The sequence below is a fragment of the Caenorhabditis elegans genome, chromosome IV (assembly GCF_000002985.6).
Source record: "Caenorhabditis elegans chromosome IV".
Lineage (NCBI taxonomy): Eukaryota > Metazoa > Nematoda > Chromadorea > Rhabditida > Rhabditidae > Caenorhabditis > Caenorhabditis elegans.
In genome coordinates, this window is record NC_003282.8 from 14,368,356 (window position 1) to 14,384,424 (window position 16,069).

Consider the following 16,069-nt stretch of genomic DNA (forward strand, 5'->3'; position numbering starts at 1 on the left):
AGGCAACATGCTGAAACAGGCAAAAATTCTGAAAAATTTTTTTTTAGAAAAATTCAACTGTTTCATGATAGTTTCAAGAATGTTAATTTTTATTGATATGAATTTTATGACTCGTGAGGAAAATTACATAAACAGAAAATTTCACATTTTCACAGGTCTCGCAGACCGTAACTATGCACATCTTCAGTTAAAAAAATCGTTCTGTTTCAGTATAAATTTATATTCCAACAAATATCTTACTGCTCAATTTTCAACTATAAAACCAAGCCATGCTATTTCCCGAATTTCCCATCAAAATGTGTGATTTTATAATTTCTAATTTAATTTGGTTTTTTAAAAATACATTCTGATTTGAAAAAATTGTGATAAATTTGATTCAAACAACTTTTTAATTTGATTTACTCTCAAGACAACATGCTGAAACAGACAAAAATTCTGAAATTTTTTTAAAAGAAAAATTCAACTGTTTCATAAAGGTTTTAAGAATGTTAATTTTTATTGTTATGAAAGTTATGATTCTTTTTTTGTGATATTTCAAAATGTTTTATGGTTCCAGATGTTTTCGAATTTTAGCAAATATCTTATTGTCCAATACGTTATGATAACAAACATTCTTCCAATTTAAGTTTATTGCGTTTTGAATACTTTTTTTGAAAACTTCATGGTTTTGTTGAATTTTTAAATTTGTCTAACTTTGTTCTAACCCGAGTTCACTTCTCATCAGGTAGTGAAAAAAACAGTTTTTTTTTCGAATTTTGATTTAAAAAATTAAAATAAATTCGATACAAAGTGTTTAATTTTGCAATTTAACCTGAAATCCCAATTCTGTCAATCAAAGTGAAGCAGTTAAAAATTCCAATCTCAAGTCAACATGTTGAAACTGTCAAATGCTTCAAAATTATTAATTGTTTGTTTGAAAAACTTCACTGTTTTAGGAAAATTACAAAAAACAAAAATTCCATATCTGCTGGTCTCACAGGTCTTAACTATGCACAGATTCAGTTAAAAAAATCTTTCTGTTTCAATATAAATTTATATTCTAACAAATATTTTACTGCTCAATCTTCGATGAACTGTCCTATTTCTCGAATTTCCCATCGAAATGTGCGATTACATGATTTAATTTTTTTTTCGAATTTTGTTTCAGAAAAAATATTAAAATAATTTCGATTCAACCTTATTGATTTCACAATTTGACAAAGAAAAATGGATCTGCCCGAAATAGTGAAATAGTGAAATTTCCACTCTCAAGTAAACTTATTAAAACTGAAAAATGTTTTGAAATTATTTGTTGGAAAAAATTCAACTGTTCCATGAATGTTTCAAAAAACGTTAAGTTTTCACTTTTTTACTAAAGGTCAAGTTTTCACGCTTTACGTTGGCTGCTCATATCTCAGTTGTCTTTTGTTTCATCAAAAATTGTAATTTGAAAAAAAAATTCTAAAGTTCTGTAATGTATAACTTCCAAATCAACCAAGATATATTATTTCGATGTGAAATATTACGGGCGCTGGGCTAATAGAGAAAATACGGTAACTAAGCACAATCTTCTGATAAAAAATTTCTGTTTCAATGTGTTTTTGAATTCTAGCAAATATATTTTTGTATAGTCCATGATAATAAACTCTTCCAGTAAATTCTCAATTTGTTGTAATATTTTGTTGTAGAAACAATCATTGGAGATATTTTATACTAAAATTCTAAAATGGAGGTACAAAGTTATTTGAAGAAACCGCTATTTTTGTAAAAATATCTTTTTTCGGAAAACGAGCTAAGAAAAACAGTGAACAAAATTTTCTTACATTTTTTGAAAGTATTTTTCAATGAAAAAGTGTTTCAAAGTTTTACATAATATCAACAAAACAGAAAAAAAAGAAAGCAATAGCAAAATAGCAGTGGAAAGTCAAATTTTTTAATTTCAAAATTTTAACATATGAAGTTAGAAACTCATTTTACTTGAACATCTCGAGCCAGCTTTGGGATGAAAATTATTTTCCATTCCGCATCTTTTAATATGCATAGACATAGTCTAGTAATTGAGTTAATTTATTTTTCACTTTTTCTTGATCCAAGTAGCTCTCCCACTCGAGTTTATTAATTGTGTGAAACTAGATCAGACTAAATATTTTTAAATCTTTTTTAAAATTTTTATATAATAATTCATTAAAAATTTTTTTAATTCTACTTTATTGGTATGAATAGCCATTGTTCAGATTGAAATTTCTTCAGTGAAAAATTCACGGCTTCACGGCTTCACGTTGTTAGTATAATAAGTGAACGTTGTTAATTTTCGTTAAAAATGTGTAAGTGGCGTATGACAAATTGTGGCAATTGCTAAAATGTCAAACAATTTTTTTCAAACGAACTATGTATGTGTTAATTAAATGTATTTATTCACTTTAAGGAAGTGGCTATATTGCAACAAATGTGTCGTTAATTTTGCAACTCACCAATTTTTCTACTGAAAATATACATTTTTTCAAAGTGTTTGATCTATCACGTTCTGTATTCAAGTAACTCAAAAATTTTTTTTTTGGAATGCAAAAATATCAAAGAAATAGGAAAATACATGCTTCAAAGAAAAGACACAATACATTTTCAAAATTTTCAAACTTTTGATATCAATTTGAAACCGAAAAATTTTTCTGTGATTGATTTTATAGATTATCGAAACTGCAGCTCTCTGGCAACATTTTATTCAAACTCTCAAAATAAATTTATTTAATGACTAGGGTCATACGGAAAAAAAATGTTCAGGCCAGTAGTTTTTCGGAGATTTCGGAAATTGTTTTACTGAACATGGAAGCTTACATTACGCTTGAGAATTAACTTTTGAGATAATTCATTAAATGATTAAAAATCTGACAATTAAAAAAACAGGCCAGATAATATGAAATGGTTCTGAAAAATGAACCACTTGTCAAAAAAAAAGGTTTCAGCACCTTCCTTTCATTTATATTATACGGCAGTATCGTGGCAGAAAAATTAACCATACAGTACTCCGAATGGAAACTGTTCCGATTTCTCACATGATTCTCTTTTTCTACAATATTAACATTAAAAAACTACAAAAAAATTATTAGCATCATAAAAAAATAATTGCCGTTTCACGAGCCTATCAAAATAATTTAATAATAGCTCCGCTTACTACCTTCTCTTTAATAATTCCAGTTTCTTCCCAAGATCCCCCGTTTATTAGACGTAATTTTATGTCCTTTACAAGCCTCAGTTCCACGAATCTAATAACACACACACAAATCGGAATGCCTATCAATCGTCTGCAGTGCTCTCGGAGTTCCCTGCTCGTTCTCTCACATGAGATTGCATGTCAACACCATTTGCGGAGGCCTCCTTCTCCCCCTTTATTTCTCCGTTTTCAATCCAAAATTGTCTCTGTTTCTTTATTTCTTCTTCTTCGTCTACTTTTCCTCGTCCATCGCCTTTGCACCCTCTTGCTGCAACAGCTTTCCCCCCATCGATTCACTATTTTCACTCGGCTCTCCTCGTTTTCCTCACTTTACTCCCTTTGACTGACGTCGATGGTGGTGATGTGGTGGTAGTGGTGGTTGTAGCCATTGCTTGAATTTGGAATTTATTCGAGCAACAGAGGAGAGATAGAGAGACGCAGAGATCTCACCCCTACTCTCTCCACATAGTTTTCGCTGGTCCGCCCATCCCCCCCCATCTACTTGCTTTTGTGTCGTTTTTGTGTGGCCGCCTTTTTTTCGAACTTTTTCTCTACACGTCAACTTTTCAACAACTTTTCGTTTCCCACATTTTCTTATATGGAAGTTTTTATTTCGATTATGTATCAAAAAAACATTATATTGAAGCAAAAACTTCAATTTTCAATAACTCATTGAAACAGTTCTGTGCAAAACTTTAAAAATTACTTAATGTATGAGTTTAGATTTACATGATATTAATTTTCAAGCTTAACTGGTTTTATTTAAAAAAAACTTGTTGAAATTGTAAATTATTTCAATACGAAAGTTGTTTTGAAAATTTTTTGCACTAGATTCAAAATTATTGTTTTAAAAAAACTGCAGTTTCAGATTGTTTTCAAAAAACTGATTTTTATTCGAAATTATTATTCGAATCGAAAGGAGATTCAAAATTATTGTTTTAAAAAAACTGCAGTTTCAGATTGTTTTCAAAAAACTGATTTTTATTCGAAATTTGCTCTTGTTGTAGTATAGATGAACTAATAAAAATTGAAAAATTTTTTCAAAAAGTGTGGAAAAAACGATATGTTTAATTTGAAAACATCATAATTTCTTTTGCTACAGTAGTAGATGTTAAAATGAATTAAAACTAGGAGCATTTTAGTGATAACAGTATTATTATTATTTTGTATTCAAAGTTGATATGTATTATCTGCCTTCTTCCTATCTGAAATCCGAATAATATCATTTTGAATTCTAAATTGCGTTTCCTTTATTAAATTGTTGGAACAGTAATAATAATTACACAAATTTTGCAATAAGTTTATTTGGAAATATAAACAAATTGACTGAGATTGCAACAAAATAGGTTCAATAATTCTAATCTCATAGAATTGTTTTGAAATATTGTTGCAAAATAAGCATAAAATGCTGTTAAAATCTTAAAATTAGTGAAGTGGGTGTGTAACAGAAAAATGTGAATGCAAGACTGTTAGGGAGTACAATACTAATTTTTGGAGTGTGTTCAATGTGCAATACTAATAAGGAATGCAAGTCTAATAGAAAGACCATACTAATAAAATAAATGAGGTACAAATCTTATCATTATGAAGCGTAACTTGTGTTTTTTTTTTCAATAACTTTTTGAAACAGTACAAATTTATTTTCAAAAAAAAAAACGTTTCAGAATCCGTCTAAGATGTTGCACTTTTTATATATACCATTATTCCAATATTGTAGTAAAGTTGACAGTTTTATCGAAAAGTTAATGAGAACATTTTCAACTAATTCATGCAGAGCATTACGTTGCAAATATCATAAATTGGCACTGAGGTGAATCTTTTCTTTGTGTTTTCTTATATACTCTCTTACAAATGTTTCCAAACAAAAATTTCAATACTTCAATTTAGAGAAAACATAAACTTTCCCTTATTTATTTTTTCTTTATTTATTTATTCCCTTAAAAAAAGATTTTTTAGAAAAACAGTTGTTTGCACAAGTTTTTGAAATTTAATTTAAAAAACGTAATAAAAAACACGGTTTCAAAATTTTGTAAAAATGGTAGTTTTAGGGAAAATTTGTTCGATGGTAAAAATTAAAAAAAGATTTTTAAAAAAGTATCATAATACTTTTAAAAAAACTGCGAATAAAAACGTACCAAAGTAAAGTTTATAAACGGATTTTAGAAATTTCTGAAAATACTCACTTTTAAATTTCTACTCAACCCCATAGAATAGTACATATAGTTCCAAATCTATGAGGAGAATCCAAATCTATCAAAACATTTCCGGAGTTCCATAATTTTTATTTTTGTTTTTTGTGCCTGTATATACCTGTGAAAATTGGAATTCGACACAAAAACCTCTCTAGCGCGGCTTAAATTTACTTTCCTGTCCCACAAACGTACCAATAATATTTCGCAAAAAATTTTCCCGTGGTGGAGAGTTGAACTCATAGATATGAGGGATTTGAAATATTGTCAAATTATTTTAGAAATTACTACTTCTCTATATTTAACATTTTGCATGTTCACGTATTCCGTTTACCGACTGCTAAACTTTTCGAGTAATATTTAATGAATTTGAAATTTGCAGTTATTAACCTTACACATGGGCCAGCAGAATTCGGGATTCGTGGTCGAGATTGCCAGTCCAAGGCTTGGTCGGTTTCAGGTTGGTTTTAAGTTTTTTAAAGTTTGTGAAAATATGCATAACGTAAAATATAAATTTGAAAATTTCAATTAAAAATTATTTACAGTTTCAAAAATGTCTTATCAAATGTATTTAAATACATGTTTTTATATACTTGAATACAGTTGTGACGTAATTAATCTACACTTTTTAATTTTCCGACACTACTTGAATAACCCCATTAAATATGACAATCGGAAAACTTTTTTGTTATGGTTGGCGTGTTCACATCTGTTAACCTCAACTGGAAAAGATTATTTCCACCGTTCCAATAAATTTTTTTTTGATTTTCAAATACTCTACTAACTTTCCAATTCCTAATCTAAATAATTTTTGAGAAAGTGCTCAGGTGGCCTCGATGGCTATAAAATTCCCCTTCGGGCACATAAAACCTCCCGATTCCCCCTGTCTCCCCTGGGAAAATTGAAAAATACCAATCTCATCCGCAATTCTCTGCTTTTCCTTCAAAACATTCATTTCCTCCACCCATTCATTCAAATAAGTACCCCTTTTTATGTACATATATTGTCATCAGTACTAGGTCCACACACACAGACACACAACTGGTAACTTATTTTCAATTCCAAAGGAAAAAACAACAGGGAAAAGGGAACAAAAAAGTTTTTTTTTTGGCGGTGAAATTGACGATTTTGAATCATTAGTTTTGGAGATTGGAAAACTTGAAAATTGTTTTGTAGGACAGGAAGCTTTGGGAAGGAAAACAAAACCTCTGAAAAATTATCAAAAGTGCTTTTTTTAATTTTAAGACTTTTCTGCTACTTTTTTTATAGGTTTGGGTATTTCAACGATGCAAATTTTAAACAAAAAACTTCTGTGAATTATCAATTTCTTGAAACAAGACAAGAATTTAAAGTAAATTTTTTAAAAGCAATTTTTGACAGTTTTTTTTGTGTATCAATTTTTTTTGGAATCCGATATATGAAAACTTTCTGAAAGTATTCGATTTTTTCAAAATATTTATAAAAATTCAAAAAACGTTCAAAACATAAATGTAATCAAAAGTGAAAATTTTTCAAACATTATTTCAAAAAACCTACAAAACTCAAAACTTATAGTTTCATGATTTGAGACTTAAAAAATATCACTGAAATGCGGATAAACAGATTCAAAGAAAAGGAAATGTTCACTAATTGTATTTTTATTTTCTGCGAAATATAAATTTTTTGAAACAGAAAAAATTTCTGATTTAGTAAATCAATGTTTTTTCTAATTTTTTAAGTATGCGGTATCTCATGAACAATATTTAAAAAAAGTTAAACTTCCAAATTCTATGACTTACACAATTTTAATCTGTAAATAATTCAGAATTTTAAAGTTTGCTTACACATGCCCAACAATAGTAAGTTTTTTCTTCGCAAAACAGTAATTTTTTGCAAAGTTCAGCTCGATTCAATTCTGAATTTTGCATTTGCATTTCCTGCTGAATTTGAAAATTACTAGCCTAGAAAAATTTCAAACACTGAAATTTAAATTATTTAAAATGTCCTTGAATAAAAATTATAAGAAAAAATAAATTTGATTCGCAAAAACAACGAATTGTATAGAACTCACACTTTAAGACATCTAAACTCTTTGAAACAGCAGAAAATTTTCAATTCGCTTTCAACCTTCAATTTCAAATTTCCTTATATTTCCAGGCTGTGCCCCAAAAAGATCCAGACGAAAGCAATCCGGAATGGAGGATTACTGTAAATCCAGCAGCCGAACTAGTAGGATCACCGAGGTTACGGGCACTCATTGATCGGCTATATCATCATCAGAAATTGCTTACTGACTTTGATGCAAAACAGGTGATTTTTCGGGTTCTAAAGTTTTTGTCATAAATGTGATATGACTAAAAAAGGGTATACCTTCAGGATTGATATTACCTGATTAAAACATGATAACAAAGAAATGAAACAATCATGCAATTCAGTTCTAGAAACCAAAGTAGTTATTAGGGTTAATGGATTAAAAAGGATTAAAAGATTAAAGGACGATCCGTTTTTTAAGTGTTATTCACTGTGGATCTGGGATTCGGGTACATTGGCTGGTGCTCGAATTTGGCAGTTTTAGTTTTATTAATAATGTCTGCCGACAAAAATTCCTTAATTGAAAAATAATAACCGAGGTTCAATGCAATTTTACTTTTCAAATTCATTTTGATAACACTGTGGAACAGTAGAAATTAGTATTTCCAATAAAACTCCAGAAACAATCGTGTTTCTCTGAAATATATTAAAAATTATCAGTGATGCCAGATAATTTTTACTGTTTCACGTTGATTTCAATATTATTTCAAAATTAATATTTTCAATGACTGCGCTCTCAATCAGTTGGTTAATGTGAAACTTGATTTAACTGTTCCACGAGTATGCTTTAACAATATTTTTTCCAGATTCTCTCCGCTCTTCAATGTATGGACCCAACAGCAGAACTTCTCCTCCCACTGCTCACAGTTTTATCAAATGCAACCGCCTATCCGTCGAATCAATTATTAATGAGAGAATTTCGATTAACAAATCGAGTTGTTGAAATGTTACCGGATTCGAAGCATTGGCCAAGATCTACTCGAGTTATTTTGTTACAGTGTATTGCAAATATGGCAGTGGCTTCTGATAATATGGTGAGTCTGCTACTTTCCGTTGATATGTCGGTACTAGTAATTCTTGAGGCAATGTTCTGAATTTGAAAAGATATTAAAACAATATTTAGTCATAAAAAAATGCCTACTGGAAACTTAAAAAAATTGAAACCAGTTTCTGGAAATTACTGTAAAAGTAAAAAAGTTACAGAAAATTTGTAAAATAAGACTGAAAAGGTTATAACAGTGATGAAACATTGTTCTGCATAAATTGGCACCGTTTTAAGTGGACATCGTACTAACAACATTAGTTTTCGGTTATACATTATTTTAACTTTGTGAAACAGTATATTTATTTTTTGCAGAAATGCAATATTTGAGTTTTTCAACCAATTTCTTATTTGAAATTTTATTAATATTTCTGATTGAGCACGAAAAAAGGATCAAAAGTAATATAATTTTTCAACATTATTTAAAAATAATGTTTGATAGTAATATGATGCTCACGAAACAAGATTTAGGTATTTTTTTAAATTTTCGACGTTGGAACTGTAAAATATCTATTTTCCTACAAATTTAAAACACTTTGAACTAGGGCTGTACAAATCGGCGTCCGGTCGTCCGATTTTGACACCACCGGACGCACGGCGTCCGGTTTTGGGGTAGGTTTCCACGGCGGCCGACAACTTCCGAGTTTCGCCACTCACTATACTTAATCAGCAATTTTATAGTGAGTGGCGAAACTCGGAAACTGTCGGCCTCGTGGATAGTTACCCCCAACCGGACGCATGTGCGTCCGGTTCGGACGACCGGACGTCCGGTTGTACAGCCCTACTTTGAACTTCAAAGTTTGGAACTGATATTTAAATAGAATATTCCATGTCTCAAATATCAATTTCACTAAAATGTTCATAAATTTCAGTATTTTCAGGAAGTGATGAAACATGCTCTAAACCATATCGTCTTCCGATTAAGTTCTGAAGATGAAATGGAAGTTGTAGTTGCAATGCAAGCACTCACAAATCTTTCAATAAATATTCGAAAGGATCAAATTCCGAAATTTGTTCCAGTAATACCACATTGTCTTAATAGATTATGGGTTCGTGGAGAAGTGAATTTAAATGCTCTTCGGCTACTTGTTAATCTCTCATGTTGTCCTGATATGGTTCCATTTTTACTTGGAAATAAGTCAGTTTCTGGTCTTCTTCGAATATTGGATACTGATCGAGAAGAGGTTCTTATCAGAGCAGTCACGTGGATTTTATGTACGACTTCTGCAGTTCAGGCGTTGAATATTACGTATGAAAGGATAGCTGAACATAATTTGGTGGGTTGCAAACTTTATTAATTCGTATATTTACCACGGTCTTATTAAAATATCCTTCATGCTCTCCTACTTATCAGCATAGTGAAACAGTTGAAGTTTATATTCTGAAAATGGAAATTTTTGAAGTTTCTGGAACTATAAATCTGAAAAATCCAGAATTTTGTAGATATGATCCGCATTTTCATGAAAGTCTCAAAAAGGATCAGAATTTTTGAAAAAGGTTGCGTCGTTGAATCTCCTTTGTTTTCATCTGTTCCATTTCTTATTAACCCGTTACTCAAAAATTCCAGCAGTTTTTAAAGCTTTTCTTTTTTATTTGACAATTTTCTCCAATTTATAATGAAGAAAGATGAAAATCCAAAATCTTTTAATTCCCTACTGAAACAGCAGAAAAATAACTTTCTGCTTAGACTACCAGTGGTAGAATAGTTTAAATTTCTAGATGTCCAAATATTTAAAATGATCCTGTTTTAGACTTTCAAATGTTCCATTTTGATTTCATACTTTGAGAAAAATAGATTCAGAACACTATTATCATTGGAAAAAACTTATTTGAATTGATACTACAATTTTTAATCGAAGATGAACAATTATTTGAAAATTTGTAAATACAGGAAAATGTTTCACCTTGTCAATGAAAAAATACTGAATTAAATTACATCAATATGTGTTCCTTAAGCAGATGTCATAAGCAGATGTTAACATGTAAAACAACTTTTTTCAAAACCCACTCCATAACTCATCTCACACGCTGAACGTTCTATTTGATCATGCTCCAAATAAAAATTTAAGAAAATTTTCAGCAAAAATCATACATCTGAAACAGTGAAATTTTGAAAAAAAAAGCTCCCACTCATATAAATTCCCATTTTCAGGATCCATTCCATAATCCATCTCACACTCTCTATTTCTCTATATACGGCCCAAAAGGACGGGAGGAACTGGAAGCACAAGCCAGGCATCTGACAGAACATTCGAATAAGGATGTGGCTAGTAAAGCACAACGATTACTTGAAACACTCGCAAGTGTAAGTTACTGAACCTGAAACAATTAAGATTACCTATAAAGTTTTGTTTCAAAAATAACTAAAAGCATTTCAATTTTTAATTCCAATTATATGTGTCAGTTATCAGAACCTTGTATTTTGACAAAAAAAAACATAAACTGTTTTAATACTTCCAAATATCTTATCCAATTCTCAACAGACTACTAGATTTTTTTCAGGTTCCCTCGTTCCCAACAGCTGGATCTCATTTGAATCGACTCTAATCCCTCTAGAATTCCCCGACTTCCCATGTTTAATTACGAAAATACGTGTCATTGAATCAGAAACAAAACACTTTTTCTCCAAGAAACAATGTAACAAAATTTCACTTCGGTGGCAACCACCGGTAATTTTAAAAACTTGATAAAATCTAATTTTGAATCTGAAAAATTGAAATTTCTAGTCCCCAAAATGTCTATGAGCTTTATTTATTGGACAGTTTTAATACAAGTTATAATAATAAACTAATAACGTTTTGTTTTTTGTATTTTTTGGTGCAAAGAAGAAATTTACTCAAAAGTTTTACGGGGCTTTCACATTTTTTCAACACTAGAAGTTTTATTACTTTTCAGAATGTCTTCTAATTTTTCCTACAAAATTATTGCGCAGAAACTGCAAATTATATGAGAAACATGAAACAGTATAACTTTTTATTTAGAAATAAAAATGTCATCACCACAACTGGACAATTTTTGGCTTTCTGATTTTAAACATTACATTTTTCAGCGCTTGGTTATTTTAAAGTTTTTTAAAAATCAAATCAATTCAAAATAAATAATTCAGTTTTGTAAAGAGAAAATAATTTATTCTAAAAAATCTTGTATCACACTCACACCCACCGGGAAACCTCGTAAAGCAGAAGAATTTACAAAAAATTTGAATATTTGAATTAGAATAGTAAATTTTTCAAAAAATGAGCACAAAGAGATCTATGTTAAATAAATTAACTATTACAACAGCAAAATTACATGGCGGGACTATTACTATAATTGGAATTGACTGAAGAAGAAGAGATTTCAGAGAAATTTCTGGGAATAAATCGATGGCAACTGTCAGTGAATGATCGATATTCAGTGAGCAATTGATTTCCAGATTGTTGCCAATAGATCATTGCTCCGAGAATGAAAATATGCCACCATTGATGGGAACATCCGACCACGTCGAATTTTCCTGAAACTTTGATGTTTTTTTTTAAATTTATTTTTACATCTGAATAAGTCAAATTAATTTGAAAATGAATCATTTTCAAAACAGTATGCTTTATCAGCATTTTGAAACATTATTTTTTTACAATCAGAAAAATAATTTTCAAAATATTGAAATTTAGGGCTTCCATGTTTTTTTTTGAGTTTCATTTTTTAATTTTTTAAACCATATTTCTTTCAATGAGGTCAAATTCAGCAACTTGATCGATGCTTGAGAATTTCATAAAATTTACATTTTTAATGAAAAATTTTTAGTTTTCAATTAGATAAATTGTATCAAAAATTTAGTCTGTTTTTCTTACAAAGTAAAAATTACATACTTATATTGTTGTTAGTAGATAATTTTTGCAATTTTATTGAATTCCGTTTAAAAATGGTTAATTTTAAACAGAAAATTATTTTTTAAATTCTTTTTTTTTTTTTGAAAAAATTTTATACTTTTTCACATTATGCATAAAATAAATGTTTGTTGAAATTTAGTATTCATGAGTAGTCTTTTTTTCAATTCAATAAACCTCCTCAGAATTCAATTTCTGAAAAATGCTCCAAATTCAATAATTTTCAGCTATTTTTGCCTACCTGGCCACAGTTTTTCCGGCACCATTGTGACGTAAAACATAAAGGCAGCAGCTATTAACGAGTAGAGAACTACTACATTTGGAAACCATTTCTGAAAATAATTTTATAAAATCTTGCAGAAAAAAGGGAATTTACAGTAACATGATCATTCTCAAATCCTCCATGAAGGAATACCCAATGAACTGTTGGACAGATGCCAAATGTAATGATTATACAATAAATTATGTGAAGGAGACCAACTCGGGAGCCTGAAAATTGAAAAAAAAATGTTACAGTATTTTTTTTTGGAAATTTTTAGCATTTCATGGCTTCAACTTTTGTTATGTTTTTGATAAATTAAAAGTATTAATTGATAGAAAACATGCATCGGGTCATGAAGGCCCTGTTCATTGTCGGCTGCTCGCAAAAATAGTGACGTCACTAACTAAAATGGTTCATCATTTGAAAAATTAAATGAAGGACATCTGTTCTGTTAGAAAATATTTTGCGTATTTCTAAGAGCTTACAGTTTCAGTTAATTAGTTAGAAGTTTCAGTTAAAAGTTTGCACTATTTCTGAAATTGGAATTCGAACTGGCAGAATAGTTGGAAAACAAAAAATACAGCTTGAACTTACCAATAATTTTGCGCTCAAAGAAGTCTTGCCGAGTTGGTACATACGCGGTGATTACAAAAATGCCCAGTAAGATGTAGATATACGAGGTGAGATGGTCCTGAAAATTAATAATTTTGAAAAAATGTACTGTTTCGCTGAAGCACTAAAATGTTTACAATTTTTGTGTTTCTATTGAGTGAGGAATATTCGTAGAAAGTGTGAAGTTTAGTTACATATTGAGTTAGCAAAAATCAGTGTCACAATTTTTTTAAAAATCAATCCCTCACCTGAAAACAGAAAAACGCCGTGTAAATCCCATTGAGATACATTCCAAGAAGACCCGCCGAAATCCCGAAAATATCCATTTTCAGCCATTTCTGTCGCATTTCAATACTCGTACACCCAAAAGTATGATAACTGGCTGATAAGAGCATACACATTTGCATTCCAAAAATCGATAATGTGAAAACAAAATGATCAGAAGGATGAGATCCGATTGACGGTAGAACTATGTAGTTTGTGTTGTATTGTTGATATGTGAAGTAGATAAATCCTAGTAAATGACTCCAAATATTGATTGTTTCGTTGTTGATGTGGAAAGCGCTGAAAACAATTTCAAATTTAAAATGAATCATTAAGAAAATCTAAACAATTGAAATTAAAATTTTTTGTCGGTTTCACGTTGTCTTTTTTGCTAACTATGATTTTGGAAAAAACTGATGCTGTCATGTTTCACTGGGTAAATGTTTCACTTTTCACTTTTTAAAAATATTGCAGAATCAAATAATCATTCTCCATTTTATTCTCTAATAGGTTCTAATATGTCCAGAACTTTCAGAAAATCTTTTTTTTTTAATGCTACTGAATATATTTACATTTTCGATATTGTGTTAAGTTTGGTTGTTGCTATGCAGCGTAAATTAATTCTCCGAGAATTCAACTTTAGAAATATTTTTGTCGGTTTTAAATTATCATTTTAAGACAAAAAGGGATTTTTTGTCCATTTTTTTAGTCATCAAAAACTTCTAAAATTTTTAAGCGGTTTCACTTTGTTCATAAGTTTAAGATCATTATTTTGAAAGTATTGTCATAATGTTGGGAGAAGTCACTTATAAAAATAGTAAACTAGAATAAAAAACTACAACAAGAAAAATCTTTCAAAGACAAAAATCGGCTCGTGAATTTTTAAAATCATAAATTCTCATAAAATCTCACCTCTTTGCACACATTTTCTTGGTCATCGCCGGGGGCCTGTAGTGATTGATGACGTAGTCATTTTGCCATAGGGTCTTGTGAAGTTTGTGTCTTAAAATGTTATATTTCTGAAGAAAACGTTTATGAAAAACCAATGCGAAAACCGAAATAAAAAACTGGAGATATCATTACAACAGGAAACATTGATCCAGAATCAATAAGAACATTTCAGAACACTAAATAAAAAAAACATTGTGAAACATGACCTTAAATTTGGTGTATAACGTTGAAGATATTCGGTTTTATTATATTTTTAAAAAGTTTTTTTTTTCGACCGTTTTAACTTGTCTCTATCTTTTGTTCAAATTTAACTACATGTTTTCTTGTCGAAAATGCTAGTGAACAAAGTTGATATTGACTCTGACCAATTTTTCAAAATAGTCAAAAATAGTAAAACTCGTACCAAAACCAAGTTCATCTGGGGGAAATGCAAAACCAAACTACGGAGGCACTTTTTCACAAATAGAGTATTAAGTTCTATAAAAAATTAGCGCAATGAATCTTATTTTGGCACCTCATGTCCTATGCATGTTTAATACTTTTATGTCCACTACTTTCATGTTACCCATTATTCATCTCCCTGACACCCGCAAATTCATGTACCAACTAATCAACTTTTCAGATGATAATTCATTTTCTGTATGTTTATTATCAATTTTTGTGATTATTATCATTCTCTCTATGATGTTTGGGCCTTAACTTATTCATGTCTATTCACTATTCATTTTTGATCACGATTTCAATCGTAATAAATACAATACAATACAATACAATGCAATGACATCTCGAAAACTCGAAATAAAACTCACTTGCTAACCAGTCGATACCTCTCATGATTATGGCATACATCTTTCAAATTGCACTTCAGACATCGTTTTCGCATTTTACGGTGGGGTTTCTGAACACAACAGACAATTGCAAATGGAGAAAGTTAGCAAATTTACAGACTATGCGAAACATGAAAAAATTTGTAAATTGTTTGAGTGTCCAAACAGAGATTCATTAAGAAAAGAAAATACGGTGTATTTAAGAAACCAAATAGAAATAGTAGTAAATTTTAAATTTCTTTCAAACAAATAATATTTTTTAAAGTTATTTAAAACCCAACTAGATTCAATTTGTGTTTTTCAAAAATCAAGCCAAACTTGTTTTTTCCTAAATTTAACTGTTTTCAGATGTTAATATGAACATAGTTTTTCTTACATGTTGATAAATTTGTCTTCCATAAATGGTTAAAATTAAAAGTTATCTAAATGTGAATAGGTTAATAATTTCAAAAAACATTAGAACTCGACTAGCAATTTTACAAAAGCTTTGTGTATTTTGAAATATTGAGTGTACGCTAATCTTCCTCTAAAAATTCAAACGTTCACTGTTTTGTTTCCCAAAAACTAGCTAACTTTTTACTACAAAATTCAACTTAATTAACAAAACGTTGTTTAATTACGTTTTAATTACGTTTTAATTAATTACGCAAAACCGCAAAAAAAACGGAATAGAAATGATATAAGAAGTCGGAATTGATAAGATTTCGATCGTTTTGACGTAAAAGCTAGCATCTAGCCAGACAAGCTGGAGAGAGAGAAAGAGAGGAGGAACACGTTTTGGACGGAAAAATGGCAGATG

The 16,069-nt window shown here is 29.8% G+C and overlaps 2 protein-coding genes and 83 non-coding genes across 86 annotated transcripts; 42 read left to right on the plus strand and 43 right to left on the minus strand.

Moving 5' to 3' along the window:
* Nucleotides 1-102: 102 nt before the first annotated feature.
* On the plus strand, nucleotides 103-123 carry 21ur-6538. Its single transcript, NR_059164.1, has one exon.
* 21ur-4831 lies at nucleotides 104-124 on the plus strand. Its single transcript, NR_059165.1, has one exon.
* A 123-nt stretch (nucleotides 125-247) lies between these two features.
* 21ur-6158 lies at nucleotides 248-268 on the plus strand. The gene has a single exon (NR_059166.1).
* A 91-nt stretch (nucleotides 269-359) lies between these two features.
* Nucleotides 360-380, minus strand: 21ur-7945. The gene has a single exon (NR_059167.1).
* 21ur-12724 lies at nucleotides 361-381 on the minus strand. The gene has a single exon (NR_059168.1).
* A 129-nt stretch (nucleotides 382-510) lies between these two features.
* Nucleotides 511-531, plus strand: 21ur-6863. Its single transcript, NR_059169.1, has one exon.
* On the plus strand, nucleotides 512-532 carry 21ur-10436. The gene has a single exon (NR_059170.1).
* Nucleotides 533-816: 284 nt separating this feature from the next.
* 21ur-5338 lies at nucleotides 817-837 on the minus strand. The gene has a single exon (NR_059171.1).
* A 134-nt stretch (nucleotides 838-971) lies between these two features.
* Nucleotides 972-992, plus strand: 21ur-1031. Its single transcript, NR_059172.1, has one exon.
* Nucleotides 973-993, plus strand: 21ur-11794. The gene has a single exon (NR_059173.1).
* Nucleotides 994-1,062: 69 nt separating this feature from the next.
* Nucleotides 1,063-1,083, plus strand: 21ur-3770. The gene has a single exon (NR_059174.1).
* A 117-nt stretch (nucleotides 1,084-1,200) lies between these two features.
* 21ur-10276 lies at nucleotides 1,201-1,221 on the minus strand. The gene has a single exon (NR_059175.1).
* On the minus strand, nucleotides 1,202-1,222 carry 21ur-4469. The gene has a single exon (NR_059176.1).
* On the minus strand, nucleotides 1,204-1,224 carry 21ur-9488. The gene has a single exon (NR_059177.1).
* Nucleotides 1,225-1,352: 128 nt separating this feature from the next.
* On the plus strand, nucleotides 1,353-1,373 carry 21ur-2013. The gene has a single exon (NR_059178.1).
* Nucleotides 1,374-1,610: 237 nt separating this feature from the next.
* On the plus strand, nucleotides 1,611-1,631 carry 21ur-424. The gene has a single exon (NR_059179.1).
* A 663-nt stretch (nucleotides 1,632-2,294) lies between these two features.
* Nucleotides 2,295-2,315, plus strand: 21ur-1197. Its single transcript, NR_059180.1, has one exon.
* Nucleotides 2,316-2,569: 254 nt separating this feature from the next.
* 21ur-7330 lies at nucleotides 2,570-2,590 on the minus strand. Its single transcript, NR_059181.1, has one exon.
* An 86-nt stretch (nucleotides 2,591-2,676) lies between these two features.
* On the minus strand, nucleotides 2,677-2,697 carry 21ur-11780. Its single transcript, NR_059182.1, has one exon.
* Nucleotides 2,698-2,843: 146 nt separating this feature from the next.
* 21ur-15640 lies at nucleotides 2,844-2,864 on the minus strand. The gene has a single exon (NR_059183.1).
* Nucleotides 2,865-3,148: 284 nt separating this feature from the next.
* Nucleotides 3,149-3,169, plus strand: 21ur-9514. The gene has a single exon (NR_059184.1).
* A 632-nt stretch (nucleotides 3,170-3,801) lies between these two features.
* On the minus strand, nucleotides 3,802-3,822 carry 21ur-8995. Its single transcript, NR_059185.1, has one exon.
* A 30-nt stretch (nucleotides 3,823-3,852) lies between these two features.
* Nucleotides 3,853-3,873, plus strand: 21ur-4553. Its single transcript, NR_059186.1, has one exon.
* A 28-nt stretch (nucleotides 3,874-3,901) lies between these two features.
* 21ur-15269 lies at nucleotides 3,902-3,922 on the minus strand. Its single transcript, NR_059187.1, has one exon.
* Nucleotides 3,923-4,088: 166 nt separating this feature from the next.
* Nucleotides 4,089-4,109, plus strand: 21ur-11187. The gene has a single exon (NR_059188.1).
* On the plus strand, nucleotides 4,092-4,112 carry 21ur-4138. Its single transcript, NR_059189.1, has one exon.
* Nucleotides 4,095-4,115, plus strand: 21ur-592. The gene has a single exon (NR_059190.1).
* Nucleotides 4,116-4,183: 68 nt separating this feature from the next.
* 21ur-1581 lies at nucleotides 4,184-4,204 on the plus strand. Its single transcript, NR_059191.1, has one exon.
* A 184-nt stretch (nucleotides 4,205-4,388) lies between these two features.
* On the minus strand, nucleotides 4,389-4,409 carry 21ur-8580. The gene has a single exon (NR_059192.1).
* On the minus strand, nucleotides 4,392-4,412 carry 21ur-12273. Its single transcript, NR_059193.1, has one exon.
* Nucleotides 4,413-4,616: 204 nt separating this feature from the next.
* Nucleotides 4,617-4,637, plus strand: 21ur-2971. The gene has a single exon (NR_059194.1).
* Nucleotides 4,638-4,748: 111 nt separating this feature from the next.
* 21ur-12276 lies at nucleotides 4,749-4,769 on the minus strand. The gene has a single exon (NR_059195.1).
* Nucleotides 4,770-4,888: 119 nt separating this feature from the next.
* Nucleotides 4,889-4,909, plus strand: 21ur-11185. Its single transcript, NR_059196.1, has one exon.
* Nucleotides 4,892-4,912, plus strand: 21ur-11649. Its single transcript, NR_059197.1, has one exon.
* Nucleotides 4,913-5,246: 334 nt separating this feature from the next.
* 21ur-1382 lies at nucleotides 5,247-5,267 on the plus strand. The gene has a single exon (NR_059198.1).
* Nucleotides 5,268-5,758: 491 nt separating this feature from the next.
* Nucleotides 5,759-11,288, plus strand: Y67A10A.7 (Armadillo repeat-containing domain-containing protein). The gene is made up of 6 exons (NM_070343.5): nucleotides 5,759-5,836; nucleotides 7,513-7,665; nucleotides 8,253-8,480; nucleotides 9,370-9,765; nucleotides 10,641-10,793; nucleotides 10,991-11,288. The coding sequence occupies exons 1-6, from the start codon at nucleotides 5,774-5,776 to the stop codon at nucleotides 11,033-11,035; spliced, it is 1,038 nt and encodes a 345-aa protein (NP_502744.2). The 5' UTR covers nucleotides 5,759-5,773; the 3' UTR covers nucleotides 11,036-11,288.
* 21ur-4905 lies at nucleotides 6,648-6,668 on the minus strand. Its single transcript, NR_059199.1, has one exon.
* 21ur-10004 lies at nucleotides 6,649-6,669 on the minus strand. The gene has a single exon (NR_059200.1).
* Nucleotides 6,981-7,001, minus strand: 21ur-952. The gene has a single exon (NR_059201.1).
* On the minus strand, nucleotides 7,391-7,411 carry 21ur-3400. Its single transcript, NR_059202.1, has one exon.
* Nucleotides 7,689-7,709, minus strand: 21ur-5496. Its single transcript, NR_059203.1, has one exon.
* Nucleotides 7,970-7,990, minus strand: 21ur-8377. The gene has a single exon (NR_059204.1).
* Nucleotides 8,172-8,192, plus strand: 21ur-3042. The gene has a single exon (NR_059205.1).
* Nucleotides 8,264-8,284, plus strand: 21ur-8022. The gene has a single exon (NR_059206.1).
* Nucleotides 8,328-8,348, minus strand: 21ur-12883. The gene has a single exon (NR_059207.1).
* Nucleotides 8,493-8,513, minus strand: 21ur-13582. The gene has a single exon (NR_059208.1).
* Nucleotides 8,496-8,516, minus strand: 21ur-4281. The gene has a single exon (NR_059209.1).
* Nucleotides 8,716-8,736, minus strand: 21ur-15376. The gene has a single exon (NR_059210.1).
* 21ur-3406 lies at nucleotides 8,719-8,739 on the minus strand. Its single transcript, NR_059211.1, has one exon.
* 21ur-12181 lies at nucleotides 8,722-8,742 on the minus strand. The gene has a single exon (NR_059212.1).
* On the minus strand, nucleotides 8,886-8,906 carry 21ur-13132. The gene has a single exon (NR_059213.1).
* 21ur-11167 lies at nucleotides 8,942-8,962 on the plus strand. The gene has a single exon (NR_059214.1).
* 21ur-3878 lies at nucleotides 9,318-9,338 on the minus strand. The gene has a single exon (NR_059215.1).
* On the plus strand, nucleotides 9,675-9,695 carry 21ur-11137. Its single transcript, NR_059216.1, has one exon.
* 21ur-2891 lies at nucleotides 9,789-9,809 on the minus strand. The gene has a single exon (NR_059217.1).
* Nucleotides 9,987-10,007, plus strand: 21ur-10940. Its single transcript, NR_059218.1, has one exon.
* 21ur-859 lies at nucleotides 9,988-10,008 on the plus strand. The gene has a single exon (NR_059219.1).
* Nucleotides 10,084-10,104, minus strand: 21ur-1644. The gene has a single exon (NR_059220.1).
* Nucleotides 10,430-10,450, plus strand: 21ur-208. Its single transcript, NR_059221.1, has one exon.
* On the minus strand, nucleotides 10,524-10,544 carry 21ur-5963. The gene has a single exon (NR_059222.1).
* On the minus strand, nucleotides 10,525-10,545 carry 21ur-10878. The gene has a single exon (NR_059223.1).
* 21ur-10407 lies at nucleotides 10,527-10,547 on the minus strand. The gene has a single exon (NR_059224.1).
* 21ur-10608 lies at nucleotides 10,528-10,548 on the minus strand. Its single transcript, NR_059225.1, has one exon.
* On the minus strand, nucleotides 10,529-10,549 carry 21ur-9394. The gene has a single exon (NR_059226.1).
* Nucleotides 10,977-10,997, plus strand: 21ur-7476. Its single transcript, NR_059227.1, has one exon.
* Nucleotides 11,289-11,597: 309 nt separating the features above from the next.
* Nucleotides 11,598-15,328, minus strand: paqr-3 (Progestin and AdipoQ Receptor family; the record flags this gene model as incomplete). Of its 2 annotated transcripts, NM_070344.7 has the most annotated exons (7): nucleotides 11,598-11,981; nucleotides 12,596-12,686; nucleotides 12,731-12,843; nucleotides 13,211-13,307; nucleotides 13,477-13,792; nucleotides 14,405-14,494; nucleotides 15,253-15,328. In NM_070344.7, 7 exons carry the CDS (start codon nucleotides 15,324-15,326, stop codon nucleotides 11,776-11,778), a joined length of 987 nt encoding a protein of 328 aa, NP_502745.2. The 2 variants fall into 2 exon arrangements, with proteins under 2 accessions (NP_502745.2, NP_001293867.1); NM_001306938.3 differs by lacking the exon at nucleotides 15,253-15,328 and having other exon boundaries at nucleotides 11,776-11,981; nucleotides 14,405-14,430.
* 21ur-8262 lies at nucleotides 12,026-12,046 on the minus strand. The gene has a single exon (NR_059228.1).
* 21ur-491 lies at nucleotides 12,200-12,220 on the minus strand. Its single transcript, NR_059229.1, has one exon.
* On the plus strand, nucleotides 12,352-12,372 carry 21ur-7395. Its single transcript, NR_059230.1, has one exon.
* 21ur-466 lies at nucleotides 12,500-12,520 on the plus strand. The gene has a single exon (NR_059231.1).
* On the plus strand, nucleotides 13,148-13,168 carry 21ur-8062. The gene has a single exon (NR_059232.1).
* 21ur-12015 lies at nucleotides 13,382-13,402 on the plus strand. The gene has a single exon (NR_059233.1).
* 21ur-175 lies at nucleotides 13,383-13,403 on the plus strand. Its single transcript, NR_059234.1, has one exon.
* 21ur-10681 lies at nucleotides 13,907-13,927 on the plus strand. The gene has a single exon (NR_059235.1).
* On the plus strand, nucleotides 13,910-13,930 carry 21ur-2240. Its single transcript, NR_059236.1, has one exon.
* Nucleotides 13,962-13,982, plus strand: 21ur-7697. Its single transcript, NR_059237.1, has one exon.
* Nucleotides 14,110-14,130, plus strand: 21ur-14594. The gene has a single exon (NR_059238.1).
* 21ur-11976 lies at nucleotides 14,274-14,294 on the plus strand. The gene has a single exon (NR_059239.1).
* On the plus strand, nucleotides 14,275-14,295 carry 21ur-581. The gene has a single exon (NR_059240.1).
* Nucleotides 14,576-14,596, minus strand: 21ur-14962. Its single transcript, NR_059241.1, has one exon.
* On the minus strand, nucleotides 14,580-14,600 carry 21ur-3454. Its single transcript, NR_059242.1, has one exon.
* On the minus strand, nucleotides 14,581-14,601 carry 21ur-10045. The gene has a single exon (NR_059243.1).
* A 9-nt stretch (nucleotides 15,329-15,337) lies between the features above and the next one.
* 21ur-2446 lies at nucleotides 15,338-15,358 on the minus strand. Its single transcript, NR_059244.1, has one exon.
* Nucleotides 15,359-15,424: 66 nt separating this feature from the next.
* 21ur-47 lies at nucleotides 15,425-15,445 on the minus strand. The gene has a single exon (NR_059245.1).
* Nucleotides 15,446-15,653: 208 nt separating this feature from the next.
* On the plus strand, nucleotides 15,654-15,674 carry 21ur-9527. The gene has a single exon (NR_059246.1).
* The last annotated feature ends 395 nt before the right edge of the window (nucleotides 15,675-16,069 follow it).

What these genes read in the sequence shown, in the direction of transcription:
- Y67A10A.7 (NM_070343.5), top strand. Translation starts at nt 5,774, where the DNA reads ATGGGCCAGCAGAATTCGGGATTCGTGGTCGAGATTGCCAGTCCAAGG. An exon ending in CAAGGCTTGGTCGGTTTCAG is followed by an intron (nt 5,837 to 7,512) that starts GTTGGTTTTAAG and finishes TTATATTTCCAG; the next exon opens with GCTGTGCCCCAAAAAGATCC. An exon ending in CAGTGGCTTCTGATAATATG is followed by an intron (nt 8,481 to 9,369) that starts GTGAGTCTGCTA and finishes CAGTATTTTCAG; the next exon opens with GAAGTGATGAAACATGCTCT.